General features: G+C 56.4%; 1 protein-coding gene and 1 long non-coding RNA gene across 10 annotated transcripts in view; one reads left to right on the forward strand and one right to left on the reverse strand.

Annotated features, from left to right (window-relative positions):
* SCARA3 (scavenger receptor class A member 3) overlaps positions 1-18,309 on the forward strand; it is a 35,517-nt gene extending 17,208 nt beyond the window's left edge. For all 9 annotated transcript variants that reach the window (XM_043542024.1, XM_043542026.1, XM_043542022.1 and 6 more), the window contains 4 exons: positions 1,333-1,452; positions 8,315-8,413; positions 9,206-10,249; positions 15,641-18,309. In XM_043542024.1, the coding sequence (XP_043397959.1) occupies positions 1,333-1,452; positions 8,315-8,413; positions 9,206-10,249; positions 15,641-16,071 (1,694 nt within the window). In that variant the 3' untranslated portion in view covers positions 16,072-18,309. The remainder of the gene's footprint in view (positions 1-1,332; positions 1,453-8,314; positions 8,414-9,205; positions 10,250-15,640) is intronic.
* Positions 1,439-6,157, reverse strand: LOC119565727. The gene is made up of 3 exons (XR_006289285.1): positions 6,106-6,157; positions 3,802-3,965; positions 1,439-1,576 (listed from the first exon to the last, which is right to left on the reverse strand). It is a non-coding gene; the product is annotated as an uncharacterized LOC119565727 (long non-coding RNA).
* Positions 18,310-19,011: the final 702 nt, after the last annotated feature.

Genomic DNA, 19,011 nt, shown 5'->3' on the forward strand with positions numbered 1-19,011 from the left:
GGGCCTTGTCTTGGGGAAGGGTGTGAAGAAGGCGAGCAGGTTTTGTTCCCTGAGTGGTGGCCTTTTCCCTCTGCTGGCGGGCAGGTGTAGGAGAGCAGAGACAGGAGTAGCTTGCAGCGTCCGGAGTCGGGACGTGAAAGGACCCTGGGGTTCTCCAGCTCCCAGATTCACTCTCAGTCTGCACAGTTGCTGAGCCCTGGCTTGGGCTAGGCAGTCACGGAGGGGGGCTGCTGCCTATATGGCCGGGGGGTCCCTGTGAAGTCCCACCAGCCTGAGGCATCGGTCAGTACCATCAGCTAATGGAAGGGCAGGGACTGTCCAGGCCCTGTGCTCCAGGCTTGATGCTCGCTCTCTGGAGAAGGGAGCCCAGCCAGCTGGGTTCAGAGCCCTCGGCCAGCCCCGGAGAACCCTGATCTCTCCTCACTTTGGCTAGAGGAGGTGACTGAGGAGGTGCTCAGGGCGGGCTCTGACAAGTGGGCTTCGGCCCTGGCTGGCTCGGACCCTAGGCCCGGGGTTTTGAAAGTTTTTAGGCACCTCAGGGTGCTTTTAAAAATCCCCCTCAGCACCCGGCTGTGTCTTGAGCTGCCCAAAAACCTGTACAAACCCGGCCCTCATCATGGCCAGGCAGGGGCAGAGCAAATGCATCCAGGCCTAGTCCTCGGCCCACCAGAGACAGTGGAAGCCTTTCCATTGCGTTCAAAGGACGTTGGCCTCCAGCCCCGTGTCCTGTCCACCCCCAGCTAGCTAGCCCCAGCATTGGTTGTGCCCCGGCTGGAGCGGGCGAACGGCTCCTACCCCAAAGCCTGGGCCGTGCCAACCCATGGGACTGTTATCCCAGAGTGGGCGACTGCAGGTTGCAGGGCAGGATCCTTGTTCATAGCCTTTGGAAGAGGGATGCGGGGGAGGGACTCTCTAAACAAAGGACACAGAGCCAGGAGGAGGCAGAAACGCTGCGTTTTTCCTTTCTTTACCCTCTCTCCAGCTCTGCCGTTACCTCAGGCTCCCAGCCTGGCCTTTCCGCTGTCAGTACCAGAGGGGACCCAGGGAGATGCTCTTAGATCTGGTGGACAAAATGGGTTGATTTGTGGGGGACGTCCTTGATTCTACCCTCTGCTTAAAGAGATCCACCGGATGGCGCTGCGCAGCCAGCTGATGGGATGTAAATAGGGTTAGCTGCCCCAGAGCTCACAACCGGGAGGGCCGTGTGTGGCAGGATGGGGGCGAACAGAGGGGCTTGAGGGGTGCATCCTTCCTGCCCATCCCCGGAGGGTGGACTCCAGGCCTTGTGCCAAAAAAGTCCAACCTTCCCTTCTTGCCTTTGTCTGTGTTCAGGCAGGACACGGACCAACTGCAGCCGGTGCCAGAAGAACCTGTCGCTCCAGACCTCCGTCAAAGGGCTGTACGTCTTCTGCGTCTTACTGATCATCGCCGTGATGGTGCTGGCATCCCTGGGTGAGCGCAGCCTCGGGGGACCTGGCTCCCTTTTCCTTCCTGCCTGACCCTCCCCAGGAAACACGAGCGGACCAGCGTAACACGGGATTTCCCTGCCTGGGAAACCCGCCTGGTCACCATGGGGCTAGGAGGATTGTAATAATTGTGATATTTAGCTCTTGAAATCCTCACATCACAAAGGTGGGGGGTGGGCAGGGGAGAAAGACAATCACCCCCGTTTTACCCATGAGGAAACTGAGGCACAGAGGGGAAGTGACTTGCCCAAGCTCATGCAGTGGATCAGTGACAGAGCTGGACTAAAACCTGGGTCTCCTAACACTAGGGCCTGAGCCACTCGCCTGCTTGGGTTAAGTATGCATGTGCACCCCTGACACCACTAGTAGATAGAATCCAAACTGCTTTGCTGTGTGTCATAGCCCCTCTACTGCTAACAGAGACTCCCCTTTAGCTATGGCAGCAGGGGCCTGGGCTTTGGGAGCAGAAGGCTCTGGGTGCTGTCCCTGCTGCTGCTGTGAAGTTCTGAGTGTGGCCATATGCAGCCAGTCGTAAAGCCCAAGATTTCTTATGGTGTCTATGTTCCCCCAACTGCTCGAGGAGCCACTCGTGGGTAACGGGGCTTGCTGCTGCAGGGATTTGTTATATGCTGCAGAGCTCTCATGCCATAGAGACATAAGAACGGCCATACTGGGTCAGACCAAAGGTCCATCTAGCCCAGTATCCGGTCTTCCGACAGTGGCCAATGCCAGGTGCCCCAGAGGGAATGAACGGACCAGGGAATCATCAAGTGATCCATCCTGTCGCCCATTCCCAGCTTCTGGCAAACAGAGGCTAGGGACACCATCCCTGCCCAGCCTGGCTAATATCTATTGATGGACCTATCCTCCATGAATTTATCTAGTTCTTTTTTGAACCCCGTTATAGTCTTGGTATTCACAACATCCTCTGGCAAGGAGTTCCACAGGTTGACTGTGTGCGTTGTGTGAAAAAATGCTTCCTTTTGTTTGTTTTAAAATTGCTGCCTATTAATTTCATTTGGTGACCCCTAGTTCATAACAATGACCAGCTCCAATCCACTGCCCGAACACTCATAATTCAGTCCCACCCCTCAGCCCTCTTATATCACAAGGGCTCCCCTTTGCCTCCTACCCTCACTATCTAGCTGTGTCTGTTCCCTCGCTGTCTCTCAAGCCCTTGCAGGGCCAGGAAGAGAACCCAGGTCTCCAGTGCCCCGGGCACTAGACAAGCACCCGTCCAAACCAAGCCAGCGTCCAACCCCCTCTCCATCCCCTGATTCTCAGCACAGAGCTCATGGTCCGAGACCCGGCGAGCATCCCAGCAGGGCACCGCTCACCAGTGAGCCCAGCATCTTGGTCTTCTTGTGGCTGCTTCTATGGGAAAGCAGCATGGCTCCCCTGACCTGCAGCCCACCAGGGAGCAGAGATCCCAGAGAGCACGCCCTGGAGAAATCCCCAAGTCGCAGAGTGGGTTTGTGCCTCCCACAACGAGCGAAGACCACCCACAGTCCCTCAGAGCCGTAGGCCAGAAGTCTTGCCCGGGTAATCTCTTGTTTGGGACAGGGCCTTCGTGCCAGTTAAGCACAGTAATTGGCAGGGTGGTTTCCTTTCGGCTTGTTTTGCAGTGTTTTATTTTGGGCAGAGAGCTGCCAGATCCCACAGCCCTGGGTATCGGAGGAGCCTCTGCTTGAGCTCCGCTCTCTCACCAGCTGCGAGGAGCTAAGCATGGGTGGCCTGGAACAGCCCGCTCCTCCCTGCTCTATGGAAGTTCCTACACACCCTGGGCTTCTCCTCCTCCCCAGCTAGGATGGGCCACCAGAGCACAGGTCTTCTCCATGGACCCCTGCCATCTGGCTGGCCCACTGCACCAGGGGAGTGGAGACCTGCCGGGCTGGCCCTGCAGCACCAGCTGGCTGCGACGCTGACATGGTGAGGCAATCTTGCCATGCTGTGCGATGACTGCCCCACAGCCAGGCTGCCCGCAGAGACCAGCCGGCTGGACCTGACCCAGCTGCAGTCTGTGCTGATGCAGTACAGTGCCATTAGATAGGGCCTCATCCGGCACTGGGGTAAAGGGGCTTTCCCTTCCCTGGGCATCCCCGAGCAGGGGCCTGGTACATTCCTTGGGCTCCGAGAAGCTAGTGGGGGGCGGGGGCAAAGAGAGGCTAAATCCATTAACGATTGTGAAGAGCCCGGATACTGCGGTGATGGGGGCCCTGCAAGTACCTGCGAGAGATTAGATAGAACAAACAAGTTGTTTCATCACAGATGATGGGGCCAAACCAAGAGCTGGATCCAAACTCACCACCTTCGCAGTAGAACTGCATCCACTTACAGGGAAGCTGCTCCCGCGGGCATCAGGGTGGGAGCTGGGAACACAGGCCGGGCCGGGCCCATCTGGGTCATCGAATCTTCTCCTGGGCCTCCCCATCCTGGAATCCCATTTGTACAGTTGACAAGCTCCGTCTTCAGCCCAGCTAGGTTGTTAATCCCGTGTCTCTGCAATGGGCCAAACCAGAACCAGCACCCGCAGCCTGGGGGGCGCCTATTCCCAGATCTGAACCTGAACACGCCCCAGTCAGGGGCTGAGTCAACGGTCAGACTTAACGCGCTTGAGACAGCGCTTCGGGCTGGGACCTCCGATCCAAACCCAGAACCTCTCCTGACCCTGTCTGCCCGCCAGGCCCGTCCCTTCTCCCCTGGCCTGCTGAGCTCTGGTGCAGCAGTTCAACGAATGCCCCAGCGTAGGTGACCTTTCCCTGGTCCGTAACCTTTCCCTTTCCAAACTCCTGAAGAAGGGTTGGCTTCCCTTGGCGGGTCTGATTCCCGCCCGCTCTGGGCTCCTTGCCCACCCCACACTCCAGAGCGGCAGGAGGCTAGTGTCGTTTTAGCCTTTGGCTGCTGCTCCCATTTGTCATCCCATGAAAATTGCCTCCATAATCAGGTTTGGATGGGAAGAGGCCCACCACAGAGCCATGATACGGGAGAAGCTCTTGGCAAAGGGAGGTGATGTGGGCGACAGCGTTTCTGCAAAGCTGACACAGGGGTTGGCTCGCTTGGCAAGGGTTGGAAACGCCAGGTGGTCCTTTGTAGAAATAGCATGAGTGGGCCAGACCCCAGCTGGTACAAAGTGGCTGAGCGCTGTTGACTTCCACGCAGCTCCCCCCGATTTCCACCGGCTGAGGGTGCAACCCCGTCAATCCCACCCATCCAAAGGATTCGAGCAAATCCTTTCCAATGCTGGCTCCGCTTTCTCCTCCCCTTGTTACGCTCCAGTGACGGCTGGCCGCTCCAGCGCCTTGGAAGGTTTCCCGCGTGTCCAGCGCCCATTACAAATAGACATTCTCTGGTCACGTTCATCGCTTGTAAATTACATCTGGGAGGAAATCAGCAGAGGGAGATGGTGGGGAGCCGCCGCTGCTCCCACTGGAAAGTTTGAGCAGCACCCAGCACGGAAATGGCTCTTGCCCCCGGGGGCCAATATTCACACACACGCCCCCCGCTCTCTCTTAACCACGAACGTGGTCTGGATCATGTCTGTGTTGAGCTGCGCAGACCCCGGTGCCCATCCCCAGTGGCTGATCCGATTGCAGGGTCAGACCTGCCTTGGTAAGAAAGGCAGAGGGGAGAGGAAGAATCTGCCCCAGGTTTAGGGTTAGGCAGATTCTCATGCTTCAGAGCTTCTGCTGGTCACCTGCAGGGGTCAGGAAGGGCTATTTTCCCCCTCAGTTTATTCTGGTTTGGGTTTTTTTGTCTCCTTCCTCTGAAGCCCCAGGTTTGGCCACGGCTGGCGAGAGGTTTTGTGGGCAGGTGCTGGGTGGGGCTAGTTGCCTGGGATACACAAGAGGTCAGGTAGCTGATCCGGTGATCCCTTCTGGCCTTAGGCTCTAGGATGGGTGGGATGAGAGATTTCCAGGTCAGAAGTGGCCTTAGACTGTAAGATCCTCTGGGCACAGATGTTGAGCTTCATGCCAGCACCAAGCAGGTGCCCAGTGCCACCATCCTGATTTACACCACTGTGCACTGGTGTCATGAGGACTTGTCTCTCTGTTTAGTGCCCGGTGCTCTTGGGGGGGCTGCAGAAGCATCCCTCATTCCCTGGGGGTTGCTCAGCTCCTGCGGAAAAGCAAGCCGAGTCGGAAAGCTCCTTGCACAGCGGGCAGGGTTCTGTCTGCTTACGGTCCTTATGTGGCACTGGAATGGGGTCACCACTCACCACCAGCACATCTAGGTTGGGGGGTGTCGCTCCGGCCATGTCGGGTGCCCCCTGGCTGCTTGGCGCTTGCTCCGCGATAGCCTTTCTGCAGGTAACTTCGCCCTCTGGCCAGCCCATCACTTAGACCACCCCTTCCGGGGTTACAAAGTCCAACCAGATTCCTGCCCAAATGCTGGTGCCAGCCGGTGCTCAACCCTTCTAGCTCTGTACCACTGCACCAGTGGCTGGCAGGGGTACCCAGGCCTGCATGCTACATGGGTTCCAGCCAAGGTCCTTAGCCCCATCCCTGTTTCCTTGGGCTCCTTCCCTATCTTCTCTCTCCTGCTTCTGGGTTCACCACTGGAGCCTTCCCCACTCCCCATAGCTACTACTCCCCCCCTCCTGGCCACATGCCTTACTCCAGGGCAGGATCCCCGGACTTACCCTCCTGCTGCGTTTCCTCCTCTTCCTGGACGCCTCTTGGAGCAACTGCAGGCCCCTTCTGCTTTCAGCCTCTTGGCTTTATGGTGCTGGCCCAGTCCTTCCCCGGCTGGGTTTTGCTCTCAATTAACCCTGGCCATCCCTCTCTCAGGTGCTACCAGGTAACCTAACTGGTTTCTCAGGCCCTTGCTAACTCTGTCAGGACTGGTGTGGGTTGCACAGCCCATCCCAGGTACTCATCACCCTGGTATCCCAGCACCTCACAATCTTTATCCTCACCACCCCGCTGTGAGGCAGGGCAGGGCTGTTATCACCATTGTACAGATGGGGAAACTGAGGCACAGAGCGATTGAGTGACTCCCCTGAGGTCACGCAGGGAGTCTACAGCTGAGCAGGGACTTGTACCCAGGTCTCCCCAGTCCTAGACTGGTGGCCTAACCACTGGACCAGCCTTTCTCTTGTGGGGCCTGCAGTGCATTTGGCTTTGAATTTAATAATAAATAATTCTTCATCTTAAATACTGTATCCAGTTCTGGTTGCCCCATCTCAAAAAAGATATATTGGAATTGGGAAAAGTACAGAGAAGGACAACAAAAATGATTGAGGGTATGTAACACCTTCCATATGCAGAGAGACTTTAAAGACTGGGACTTTTCAGCTTGGAAAAGAGATGACTAAGGGGGGATATGATGGAGGTCTATAAAATGATGACTGGTGTGGAGAAAGTGAGTAATGAGGTGTTATTTACCCCTTCATGTAACACAAAAACCAAGGCTCCCTCAATTAAATTAACAGACACCAGGCTTAAAACAAACTAAAGGAAGTACTTCATCACATAACGCACAGTCAACCTGTGGAACTCATTGCCAGAGGATGTTGTGATGGCCAGAAGTATAACTGGGTTAAAAAAAGAATTAGGTAAATTTATGGAGGATAGGACCATCAATGGCTATTAGTCAAAATGGTCAGGGGGCAATCCCACGCTCTAGGTGTCCCTAGACCTCCAACTGCCAGTAGCTGGGGCTGGACGATGGATCACTCAGTAATTGCCCTGTTCTGTTCATTTCCCCTGAAGCATCTGGCACCGGCCACTATCAGAAGACAGAATACTGGGCTAGATGGACCATAGGTCTGACCTAATATGGTAGTTCTTATATTCTATGTTCTTAATCTCATCACAAAAAGATATCAAGTTAGCTTGACAGGATCTATTTTCAGTAAAAACCCATGCTGATTGGCATTAATGACATTACCCTCTTTTATTTTTTTATTAATCGAGTCCCATATCAGCTGCTCCATTGTCTTCCCTGGAATTGATGTCCGGCTGACTGGCCTATAAATACCCGGGTCATTCCATTTATCCTTTTTAGCTATTGGCCTGACATTAGATTTCTTCCACTCTTCTGGAACTTCCTCAGTGTTACAAGACTTATTGAAAATCTACATTAGTGGTCCAGTGAGCTCCTCAGCCAGCTCTTTTAAAACTCTTGGACCCGCTGATTTAGAAATGTGAAACTTTCGCAGCTGTTGTTTAACATCCTCCTGAGATACTAGTGGAATGAAAAGAGTGTTATCATCATCATATGTTGAGATTGCATTATCTGCTTTTTCCTCAAATACAGAATATAAATATTTATTGAACACTTCTGCCTTTTTTACATTACTATTGACAGTTCTACCTTTTCCATCTAGTAATGGACCAATACCATTGTCAGGATTCTTTTTGTTCCTAATATACTTAGAAAACTCCTTATTGTCCTTAACTCTGCTGGCCATGGATTTCTCCATGTGTCCCTTTGCATCCCTTATCATTGTTCTACAATACCTAGCTTATGATTTATTTTCATTACTGTCAACTTCCACTTTCTTCCATTTCTTATATATTCAAAAGATTAGAGGTCAGGACTTTAGCTGGTGTAAATGTATGCCAGCTGGGCATCTGACCCCATTGATTTAAATGGAGCTATGCTTATTTACACCAGATAGGGATCTGGCCCCATTGAGTTCAGAGGAGCTTCATCAGTTTCTACCAGCTGGGGATTTGGCCCAAAATGTCTGCTAATGCTAAAACCGACTAACAGCTCTTTCTATTGGAAGAGAATCCATTTCGGACAAATTGGTTTCCAGAAAAATATCATTATTCACTCACTTTACCTAGAAGAGCTGAAAGCACAGACCACCCCCCATATTCCCATCTCTCTCTTCCCCGCAGTCTTTAAGAAGGTCAATTCCATAGCCGATGACATCAGCTCGGCCCAGACTTACTATGAGAAGAAGATCGTGTCTGTCCAGGAGAACCTCCAGGAGCTCGGTGAGTGTTCTGATCCCCACGGAGCACGGCCCCATTATATCTCCTTACCATGGGCTGCGAACCCTCGGGCAGCAGAGTAGCCCTTGGAGTTCAGGGACTTTGCAGGGTCACTAGTCAGATGGGATTAGGGGGGTTGGTGGTCACTGGTGCAAACACCACATGGGAAGGGCAATTCTGCTGCCAGTCAGCTGGGTGGAAGCTGCTGTTTGCTCTAGCAGTTGGAAGGGGGCTGGTGCAGGGAAGGTCTTACAGAGCCTTCAGTGAGAGCCTCTATCCTGATTGGAGAAAGAACTAGGAGGAAGTCCGAGGGGGAGGAGGGAAGGCCTACATCTCTCCCACAATTTCCTTGTAAAAATTCCTGTAGGAAATATGGGAAAGCTGGATCATAATAATCCTGAGCACACTCTATGGGTCGATGGCAAAGTGTGTTCCAAAGGCAGGTTAAGTATCACTATCCTTGTTTTACATGTGGGGGAAACTGAGGCAAATAGTGATAGGTGGCTTGCCCAAAGCTGTGCAGGGAGTCAGTGTCAGAGCTGGGATTAGAACCCAGGCAATCCTGGTTCTTGGGCCTCCCCCACTGTAGAGATCTGTAGTTTGCCCACATGTGGCTTAGCAGGACCTGTGTCCAGCTAGTAGGAATCCCAGAGCACATGGGGAGAAGAACGTGTTGTGGAGAGAGCCTCGCAGACACCGGGGTCTAGTCCGAGGGGGATGTGTCCATTCTCCACAGCTGACTTGTGTGTCGTTGCTTGGCGCACAGCATGACAGAGCTCTGTATCTCTCGTTCAGATCAGAAATCCTCGGGGAACTGCTCCTTTTGCCACGACACAAGGCAGCTGGGGCAGGAGATAAGCAAGTTGCAGGAAGAGCTGGAGGAGATTCAGAAGATGCTCTTGGTCCAGGAGATCCTGCTGGACCGGACCTCGCAGAGTTACCAGCAGCTCTCATCCACGAGCAGCAAGATCACCAGTGAGATGGACGGCTGCTCCTTCTCCATCCGGCAGGTCAACCAGACCTTGGGGCATTTCCTAGCCCAGGTGAGAGGCTGGCAGGCGGCCACCTCGGCGCTGGATGACTCCCTGAAGGGGCTGCTTCAGGAGCGGTACGACGTCAAGGCGGTGGTGGAGCAGATGAACTTCACGGTGGGGCAGACCTGGGAGTGGATCCGCGCCATCCAGCGGAAGACGGACGAGGAGACGCTGACACTGCAGAAGGTCGTGACCGAGTGGCAGAACTACACCCGGCTCTTCGGGAGCTTGAGGGCCACCTCCTCCAAGACCAGCGAGCTGGTCAAGAGCATCCAGGCCAGCATGAGCTTGGCCTCGCAGAGGATCAGCCAGAACTCAGAAGGCATGCATGACCTGGTGTTACAGGTGATGGGGCTCCAGCTGCAGCTGGATAATATCTCCTCCTTCCTGGACGACCACGAGGAGAACATGCACGACCTGCAGTACCACACCAGGTACACGCAGAACCGGACGGCGGAGCAGTTCGAGACCCTGGAGGGGCGCATGACCTCCCACGAGATCGAGATCAGCACCATCTTCACCAACATCAACGCCACAGACAGCCACGTGCACAGCATGCTCAAGTACCTGGACGACGTGCGGCTCTCCTGCACCTTGGGCTTCCACTCCCACGCCGAGGAGCTGTATTACCTGAACAAGTCCGTCAGCCTGATGCTGGGCACCACGGACCTGCTGAGGGAGCGGTTCAGCCTGCTCAGCGCCCGGCTGGACTTCGACATCCGCAACCTGTCCATGGTCATGGAGGAAATGAAAGTGGTGGACGTCAGGCACGGGGAGATCCTGCGCAACGTCACCATCTTACGAGGCGAGTTGCACGTGGGTACATCTTGTCCGGGGCTCGGACCCGGGACTGCCAGCGGTGAAGGACCAGGCCCCTGGGGTGGAAGAAGGAGCAAGCTCATAAAGCTCTTCTGTGGTGGTGACCCACAAGAGTGTGTGTGCGTTCACCAGGGAGCCCAGAGTGAACCAGGGAGCCCAGAGTGATTTGATTGGGGATTGGTCCTGCTTTGAGCAGGGGGTTGGACTAGATGACCTCCTGAGGTCCCTTCTAACCCTGATAGTCTATGATTCCATGATTCTATGATTCAGAGGGGAAACTGAGGCAGCAGACAGGTGACCCAAATGGGGGAACTAGCTCTTGTTATGTGTCTGGACGGGAGGATTTTGGCTGCAGACAGGGGCTTTTGGAGGTATCTTGGGCCACTGGTTCTACCACAAAAATCTCAGGGCCGTGATTTCAGAAGTGATGAGTGATCTTTGGTGCTCGACAGGAGACACTTGAAGGGGCCTGGTTTTCAGTGGTGGGGAGGGGGCTCAGCGCTTGCAGGCCCCTTTATGGTGTCTCCAGCCGGGCTCCCCACAGCCCTAGCCGCTGTGACGTGCTCGGCCCCGGGCAGCTGGGGTAACCACTGCTGCTGCTGTGGGTGCCACCCCGAGGGGAGCGCGGCACCCACAGCACAGAGGGAAACCACGGCCTGCGGCGCCCCGGTGAATACAGGGCTGGAGTCCACACGTCACAAACACACACACATCGCAATGCACCTCCCCCACCCCTCCACTCCTCACCGATAGACACTCACCTCCACACCGTAACACACACATCACAATGCACCTCCCCCACCCCTACACTCCTCACCAATAGACACTCACCCCCACACCGTAACACACACATCACAATGCACCTCCCACTCCCCTCCACGCCTCATCAATAGACACTCACCCCCACACCGTAACACACACATCACAATGCACCTCCCCCACCCCTACACTCCTCACCAATAGACACTCACCCCCACACCGTAACACACACATCACTATGCACCTCCCACACCCCTTCACTCCCCACCAATAGACACTCACCCCCACACCGTAACACACACATCACTATGCACCTCCCCCACCCCTCCACGCCTCAACAATAGACACTCACCCCCACACCGTAACACACACATCACAATGCACCTCCCCCACCCCTCCACGCCTCAACAATAGACACTCACCCCCACACCGTAACACACACATCACAATGCACCTCCCACACCCCTCCACTCCTCACCAATAGACACTCACCCCCACACCATAACACACACATCACAATGCACCTCCCCCACCCCTCCACTCCTCACCAATAGACACTCACCCCCACACCGTAACACACACATCACAATGCACCTCCCACACCCCTCCACTCCTCACCAATAGACACTCACCCACACACCGTAACACACACATCACAATGCACCTCCCCCACCCCTCCACTCCTCACCGATAGACACTCACCCCCACACCGTAACACACACATCACAATGCACCTCCCACACCCCTCCACTCCTCACCAATAGACACTCACCCACACACCGTAACACACACATCACAATGCACCTCCCCCACCCCTCCACTCCTCACCAATAGACACTCACCCCCACACCGTAACACACACACACACACACATCACAATGTATCCCCACATCCAACCCTCTCTCCCCTCTACACCCATATACACTCACCTACCCACCATAACACACACATACCTCATCACAACGCATCCACCCACACCTCCAACCCCCTCTCCCCTGCACACCCATATACAAACAGCCACATACCATAACACACACACATCACAACGCATCCCCACACCCAACCCCCTCTCCCCTTCATACCTATATACACTCACCCACACATCGTAACACACGCATCACAATGCACCTCCAACCAACACCCTCTCCCCTCCGCACCCATATACACTCATCTACATACCATAACGCACACACATCACAATACATCCCCACATCGTACGCACTCTTCTCTCCACATCCACATCCACTCACCCACACACTGTAACACAGACATCACAACACATCCCCCTACACCCAACATCCTTTCCCCTCTACACCCATATATACTCACCCATACACCATAACACCCCCCCCATCACAACGCATCCCCCACACCTAACCCCCTCTCCCCTCCAAACCCACATACACTCATCCACACACTGTAACACACACACACATCACTACGTATCCCCCCCCCACAATTCTCCTCTCCTCCCACACCCCCCACACATAACATACCCGCACACATCACAACGCATCCCCCCACACCCGACCCCTTCTCTGTTCCACACACACATACACTTATCCACACACTGTAACACACACACACATACACACATGACAACACACCCCTACACATACACTGAACCCCCTTCTCTCCACACCCACATGCACCCATCCGCACTCATACATCATCACACACCCACGACACCCCTCCACACCCACATACATCCACCCATACATCACAACACACACATACAGCACACACAACACCCTCCTCCTCCCACACCCACATATACTCATCCACACACTGTAACACACACACACACATCACAACACGCCCAACACCCTCTTCCTCCCCCACCCTCATACACAGGCTGTGTATTCAATGGACCACTTGTTTCTCCCTCCGCACGACAGGGGTCGCTGCTGGGCGCGGCTGGGGCGCGCCAGCAGGGGGCAGCGTGGGGGTGGCTTGCGTGGACTCTGACCCCCTGTTCTGTGGCTAGCCAGGGGCCCTCATTCCCAGTGCAGCTGCTGGAAATGCCCTGAGGACAACACTGCCAAGCTGCTGACGTACCCCCAGAAAGTCCTGGGGTCTGGGGTCCCCGGGTCATGCAGGAGGCTGGTGGACCTCCCCAAACTCCCTCCCCTCGCCGTCCCACTAAGTGGGTCTCTTTGGCCTTCCTCCAGCCCTGCTCTTGGCCATTGGCTCTGGGCTGCTGATGCTGTCTTGCCTGCCCTCCGGGCTGTCTCTGGAGGGGAGAAGGATTATCCTTGATTCTGGGATGTGCAGAGCGCGGGCTGGGCTGGCTCCGTGCCTGGCTCCGCAAGGACACCACGAGACACGGCCGCAGGGCTCTCCCTCGGCCGTGGCCCACCCAGCCCTGCCAGACTTGGAGGCATTCATGGACCGACCTCAGCTGCATCCTTACTGGCTTGCCCGCTCCTCTGCTGTCATTAACGGGCTCCTGCTGTTCACCCGGCTTCCTCGCTCTTCCCGTCCCCAGTTTTATCGTGCCCCACGCGGTCACTCGAATGGCCCTGTCTCCGGCAAGGGGGCCAGGCCTGGGACCTTCCCCATCCCCCGGCAGCTCATCTGTTAGCAAACCACCTATGTCTAGCCGGTCATTTGTGTTGTAGGGCGCTCGTTTGTCAATGACCCTGCTCAGTCTCCTCCCTCCCGCCGATCAGGGCTGGCTCCTTTAATTAAGATAATTCGCCCTGGCCAGCAGCTGGCTTCCCTGTTATTACCCTCCCCGCAAGTGCCCCCTAGTGCCCCAAAGCGTGTGTTGCAGCCCCTCACTCCCCGTATTAAATCAGCACTGGACCATCTCAGCCAAGCCTCTGTCCCGTCCTTCCCCCGGGGTCTGATTGAGCGATGTCTCCTGGGTTTTCTAACGACTGCAGGATTGATCAAGTGGGGGTGAGCTTAGCAGCGTCACGGGCCACTGGAGTGACGGGCTTGTCGAGCGTGCGTTGGCTTCGTCCCTCCCGTAGCTGCCCTGCTTGCAGGATAATAGCCTATTACTGCTGCCTCCCAGGGGAGCTACCCCGTCACCTCGGGCAGCAGCAGCTCTGAATTCTGAAGCCAGGGCCCATTTCAGGTCTGCCGTGTCTTGCTCTGTGATGAGGGGGGTCTGACCCACACAGGGGTGCTATAAATAACACTATCATCTATATCCAACCCCCGCCCAAGCAGCTACAGAGCCCTCCCTCCCCATCTCCTGCCCCCCCCCAACACCACCACTGGACAAGTGCCTAGGCCCAGTCTCCACCTCAAACCCTTCCCCAGCCTAGTCACTATTCCCCCAGCTGCGCAGGCAGACTTCCAAACCCCGCCTTCCAGCTGTCGCATGTTCCCCCCCACCCCGCCCCAGCTCTCTTGCCTCCCCCTGCTGCCGAGCCAGCCCCCACTCTCCTATTGAGCGCTGAGCCTGGGTGCCTTTTGGAAAGCGCTTTGGGAACCTGCTGGGTGAAAGCCAGGGCATAGGAATTACTTTAGCGACCACTGAAATGCAGCCACCTCTGGGATGGAGCACAGCAGCTGGTTGGCAACACACTGCAGCCAGGGCAAGAGAAAGCTGCAGGAGGGAGTATAGAAAGGGAGATCATTGCCCACGCTGGAATTTGGCCAGGACGCCCAGGGTGCTCCAGCACCGGGGAACCTCCTATTGACATCCCATATTAGCTAACCCCCCTCTAGCAGCATGTTGCAGTCCAGAGACAGAGCACGCATCTAGTGCTTCGAGGTGAAGGGGGAGCAGGGGTTAATCCCAGCTTCCCAGAGAGCGGGAAGCCTCCCCGGCACAAACACACCCAGCTCTCCTGGCTGCCATTCTTGTTGCTGTTGTCCTGTTACGGAAAAAGGGAGCAATGCAAAACAAGTTGTGGACCTGGCAGGGCCGGGCAGTAGGTGCAGTTCCTCCCACAAAGCCCCTAGCCTCAGACAGTGCCTCGCTGTGTGTCCGTCTGCTGGCAGGGCCGCTTGAGTCAACACATGACGGCATCTCTAATGGGCAGGGAGGGTAAACAGGAGGGGCTGGCAGGGGATGGGCACCTGGCGCCTTCCCTTGGCTCCTGCTGGTGACTTCTCCATGTGGTCCCCAAGGGATGCCAGTCAATTCCACAACCGTCTCCCCCAGCTGGAGACTGGACAATTACTCAGACACCAGCCGTTTCCTGGGAGCTGGACGATTAACCCCAGCGATCCTGGCAGAGGGTCAACCCGCTCTCCAAACCCTGGGGCGGGGAGCAGGGGCAGGAAAGATGCTTCCCTCCCTGGGTGCGTTGGCTAGGCTCCCTCTCTTCTGTGACGTTGAGCAGGGTTAGGATGGGGTAGGCATCTCCCATGTGATTCGTGCCCATGGACTTTGGTCCTTCGTTGCCTTAATGTGTCACCTGCCTGGGGTGGGGCGGGGGGTCTCCAGCTGCAGAGCTCAGTGCTATCCAGTGGCATGCCCCTTGCGGGGCAGGAGGACCACTCAGGCTCCCATTGCCAGGACACTGTAACCAAGGTAACACTGGTTAACAATGCTCTGCCCTCCCCACCTGTTCCTTTCATGTTGCCTGGATACTGTAACCCAGGTAACACTGGTTAACGATGCTCTGCACTCACCACTTGATCCTTTCCCCCGCAGGTGTGCCTGGCCTCCCTGGACCCAGAGGACTCAAAGGCGACATGGGAGTGAAGGGGCCTGCAGGAAGAAAGGGGGAGAAGGGCGATGCCGGGGGCCTGGGCTCTCCTGGCCCACAGGGCTCCAGAGGACCTCCAGGCATCCCAGGCCCTCAAGGCGAGAGGGGACCTATTGGCGTGAAAGGCTTGCCGGGCTTTAAAGGTGCTAAGGGCAGCTTTGGGCAAGCTGGCCTCAAAGGACAGATGGGCCTGAAAGGCGACATAGGCCCTCAGGGGCCGGAGGGAGCTCCAGGGCCAGTGGGTCCAGCAGGGCCACAAGGGAAGCCAGGGATCCCAGGGAAGCCAGGGTCACCAGGCCAGCTTGGGCCACCAGGTCTGAAGGGAGACCCCGGCGTGCGTGGGCCCCCAGGCTTACAGGGGCCGCCGGGTTTCTAAGCCAGCCCCACCCGCAGCCCTGCCCTACGGGATGCTGGCCCAGCTGGGACGGGGAGGGGAGGTCTCTGCAGTGCTGAGTAAATGTGCCAGCTGGCCAGAGGCGCATCCCAAGGTCTGTCACCAGCATCCCCCTGGCCCTGCAGGAGATTCAGCCGGCGACCCCAGCAGGGAGCCCGACCCCCCCGTATCCCTCCTGGGACGTCCTGCCTGAGCAGAGCGGCTGGGATCCCTGCTCACTGTTAGGACCTGGATCCATGCTGACCTGCAAAGCGCCCCCAGCAGCCAGCACCCCTTGTTCGTTCACACGCCCTCAGAGACAGCCGAGGGCAGCACGGCCCCCCCGGATGGGAAACCAGCGCTGTCCATGTCCTGCCCTTCCCTTTCCAAGACCCTGCTTGCACCTGTTTGACCCAGACACGCGGGGATGTTTGAAAGGCAAAGAGCTAAATCTCCCTGTGTCAATGGGAGTGCGTGTGTGTGAGAGAGACTCTGGCTTCGGGACTCTGCTAGGCCTTGCCAAGAATGCACTGGGCTTTGCCCTGCTGCTGGGAGCTGGGCCCAAGCAGGTTTCCCATGTCTCCCTTTCGCTGGCAGAGCCTGGGCCTTTTGCTGCCTGGCCCAGATGGACGTGCCTCCAGTCGCATCATTGCCTTGGTTTCCATCATCCACTTCTTTCCCTGCAGCCTCTGCTCCAGACCTCGCTCACTGCAAGTGGGTCTGGGCACCGCGCTCTCATGCCACAGCTGGTCGGGGCCATCCCTGAGCATCCCACAGTTCTGTATTCGGACACTTCGATTCTCCCTCCTGACCCACATGGCAGCCAGCTGGGCTTGGTCCAGGTGGCCTCAGCTGTCGGTACCCGTTCAGCTCCTGGTAGGCAGAGGCCCACGGCACCATCACCCACCATCTCAGATGGCACCCTCCCTGGCCGCTTGCGATAGAGGGGCCAAGGATCGAATGATCCCTGGAATCCCTGCTCCCCGTGAAAAGAGTTCCCTCTAAGTCAGGATCGAGGGATTTGGGGAGCAGACACTGTGCCCTAGGCAGCCAAGCCAGCAGGCTCCAAATTCCCGTGTAAAACCTCCAGCCTCTTTGCATCGAGAGCCCCTAAGAAGGATGCTGACAAATTGCAGAGGGGTCAGAGAGGAGCCATGACTGATGAAAGGGTCGGAGAACGTATGCTATGGTGACAGGCTCAAGGAGCTCAATCTATTTAGCTTCACAAAGAGCCGGGTGGGGGTGACTTGATTACAGTCTACAAGTATCTAATCGTGGGCTCTTGAGTCTAGCTGAGAAAGGTCCAACACTACCCAATGGCTTGGAGTTGAAGCTAGACAAATTCAGACTGGAAATAAGGTGTGCAATTTACAAAGTGGGGGGTACTTAACCATTAGAGCAACTTACCACGGGCCGTGCTCGATTTGTCATCAGTGCCATTTTTAAATCACGACTGGACTTTTCTCTCAAAGCTTCTGCTCTAGGAATTATTCTGGGGCGGGTCTCTGGCCTGTGTCATGCAGGGGGGGGGGGGGATCAGACTAAACGATCACAGTGGGCCCTTCTGGCCTTGGGATCCATGAAAAGCTCATTTGACAGCTACCGAGGCCCTGGTGACCTGCCGAAAGCCACTTGCTGAGCCAGGGGTAGGGCTGGCGTTAGACCCAAAGCCCCTGAGTCCCTGGCCGGTGGCTGATCAAGGGGAGCGCCGCTACCTCCGTGGCTGGTCTGCACAGCTCGGAATCGTGTTCAGATCGCCCCGTGCTCATGGCAGAAGCTGGGTGGGAGTCAATGAGAGGCTAGGAAGGGGTCACACTGCGAGTCAGCCGGACAGCTGGGAACTGAACCCCGGTCTCCGGATTCCGGCTGCGGGACGCGGCAGTCCCTGGCAGAGAGCTGCAGGAGCCAGAAGACCAGGGTTTCGCGGGAATTGGCAGACTGGCTCAGCCCCGCGGCCCAGCTAGCCCAGCGTCCTGTCTCCGGCAGCAGTTAGCATCAGATGTTTCAGAGGACGGTCTGAGACCCGCCCCCCCCCAGTTGCTGATGAGGGAGAACCTGCCCCTGACAAAGCGCTAGTCCTGATCTCTAATGGTTAGTTATAAGTCTGGATATTCCTGTTACCCACAGACATGCCCAAGTCCCCTTTGACTCATGCGAAGTTGTTGGCCTCAATGGCCTCCAGTGGCAGTGAGTTCCACAGACTAACTGTGCCTTGTGTGAAAAAAGTATTTCCTTTTATCACCTTCTGAATCTGCTCCCTTCTAATTTTCTTTGCACGTCCCCCTCAGTTTCCCCATCTGTGAAATGGGAACAACCAGTCTCCCCCCGCCCCCAGCTTCAAGAGGTGTGGCAGGAGAGTGCTGCTTGTTACAGCCATTCAGGCCTGTTTGCAGCGTGGGGTTAGATAGAGATGGGGGGAGATCTGCCGCTGGCCCAGCTCAGTCCCCGTCTGTTCCTATTCAGCAATCCATCACCATGGGGTCAGTGTCTGTTGGAGTATGGGGGAACCAGCCATGGGGGGGACTTTGCACAGCTGCAGCAGCTGGGAAGTACAGGGGAGAGCAGGAAGCTAGTGGTGGGGAAGGAAGGGGAGGCCTAGAGAAGTGGCAAAAGACCGGGGAGAGGCACTACGTGGCTTTTGGGGAGCACCCAGGGCGGTGGGGGAGGCTGAGCTGTGGGACTGGGGTCATGAGCCAAATGGAAGAGGAAGTGTTTGGTGGGAGACAGCGCTGGGGAGCAGTCTGGACGGGGGGCCTAGAGGTGAAGCAGGCTGGGGGAGGTCTCGGGCTGTCTGGGGAGCTGGGAGGGATTGGGAAGAGGAGTGATGAAGAGGCTGGGGAGACCCTGGATCTGAGACCCTGACCGGCAAGCGGCCCCAGCGCTGCACCAGGATGACGGGCCCAGGCCCTGCCTCTGTTCAAACATGGGGCCCACGGTTCACGG

The sequence above is a fragment of the Chelonia mydas genome, chromosome 3 (genome assembly GCF_015237465.2).
Source record: "Chelonia mydas isolate rCheMyd1 chromosome 3, rCheMyd1.pri.v2, whole genome shotgun sequence".
Lineage (NCBI taxonomy): Eukaryota > Metazoa > Chordata > Testudines > Cheloniidae > Chelonia > Chelonia mydas.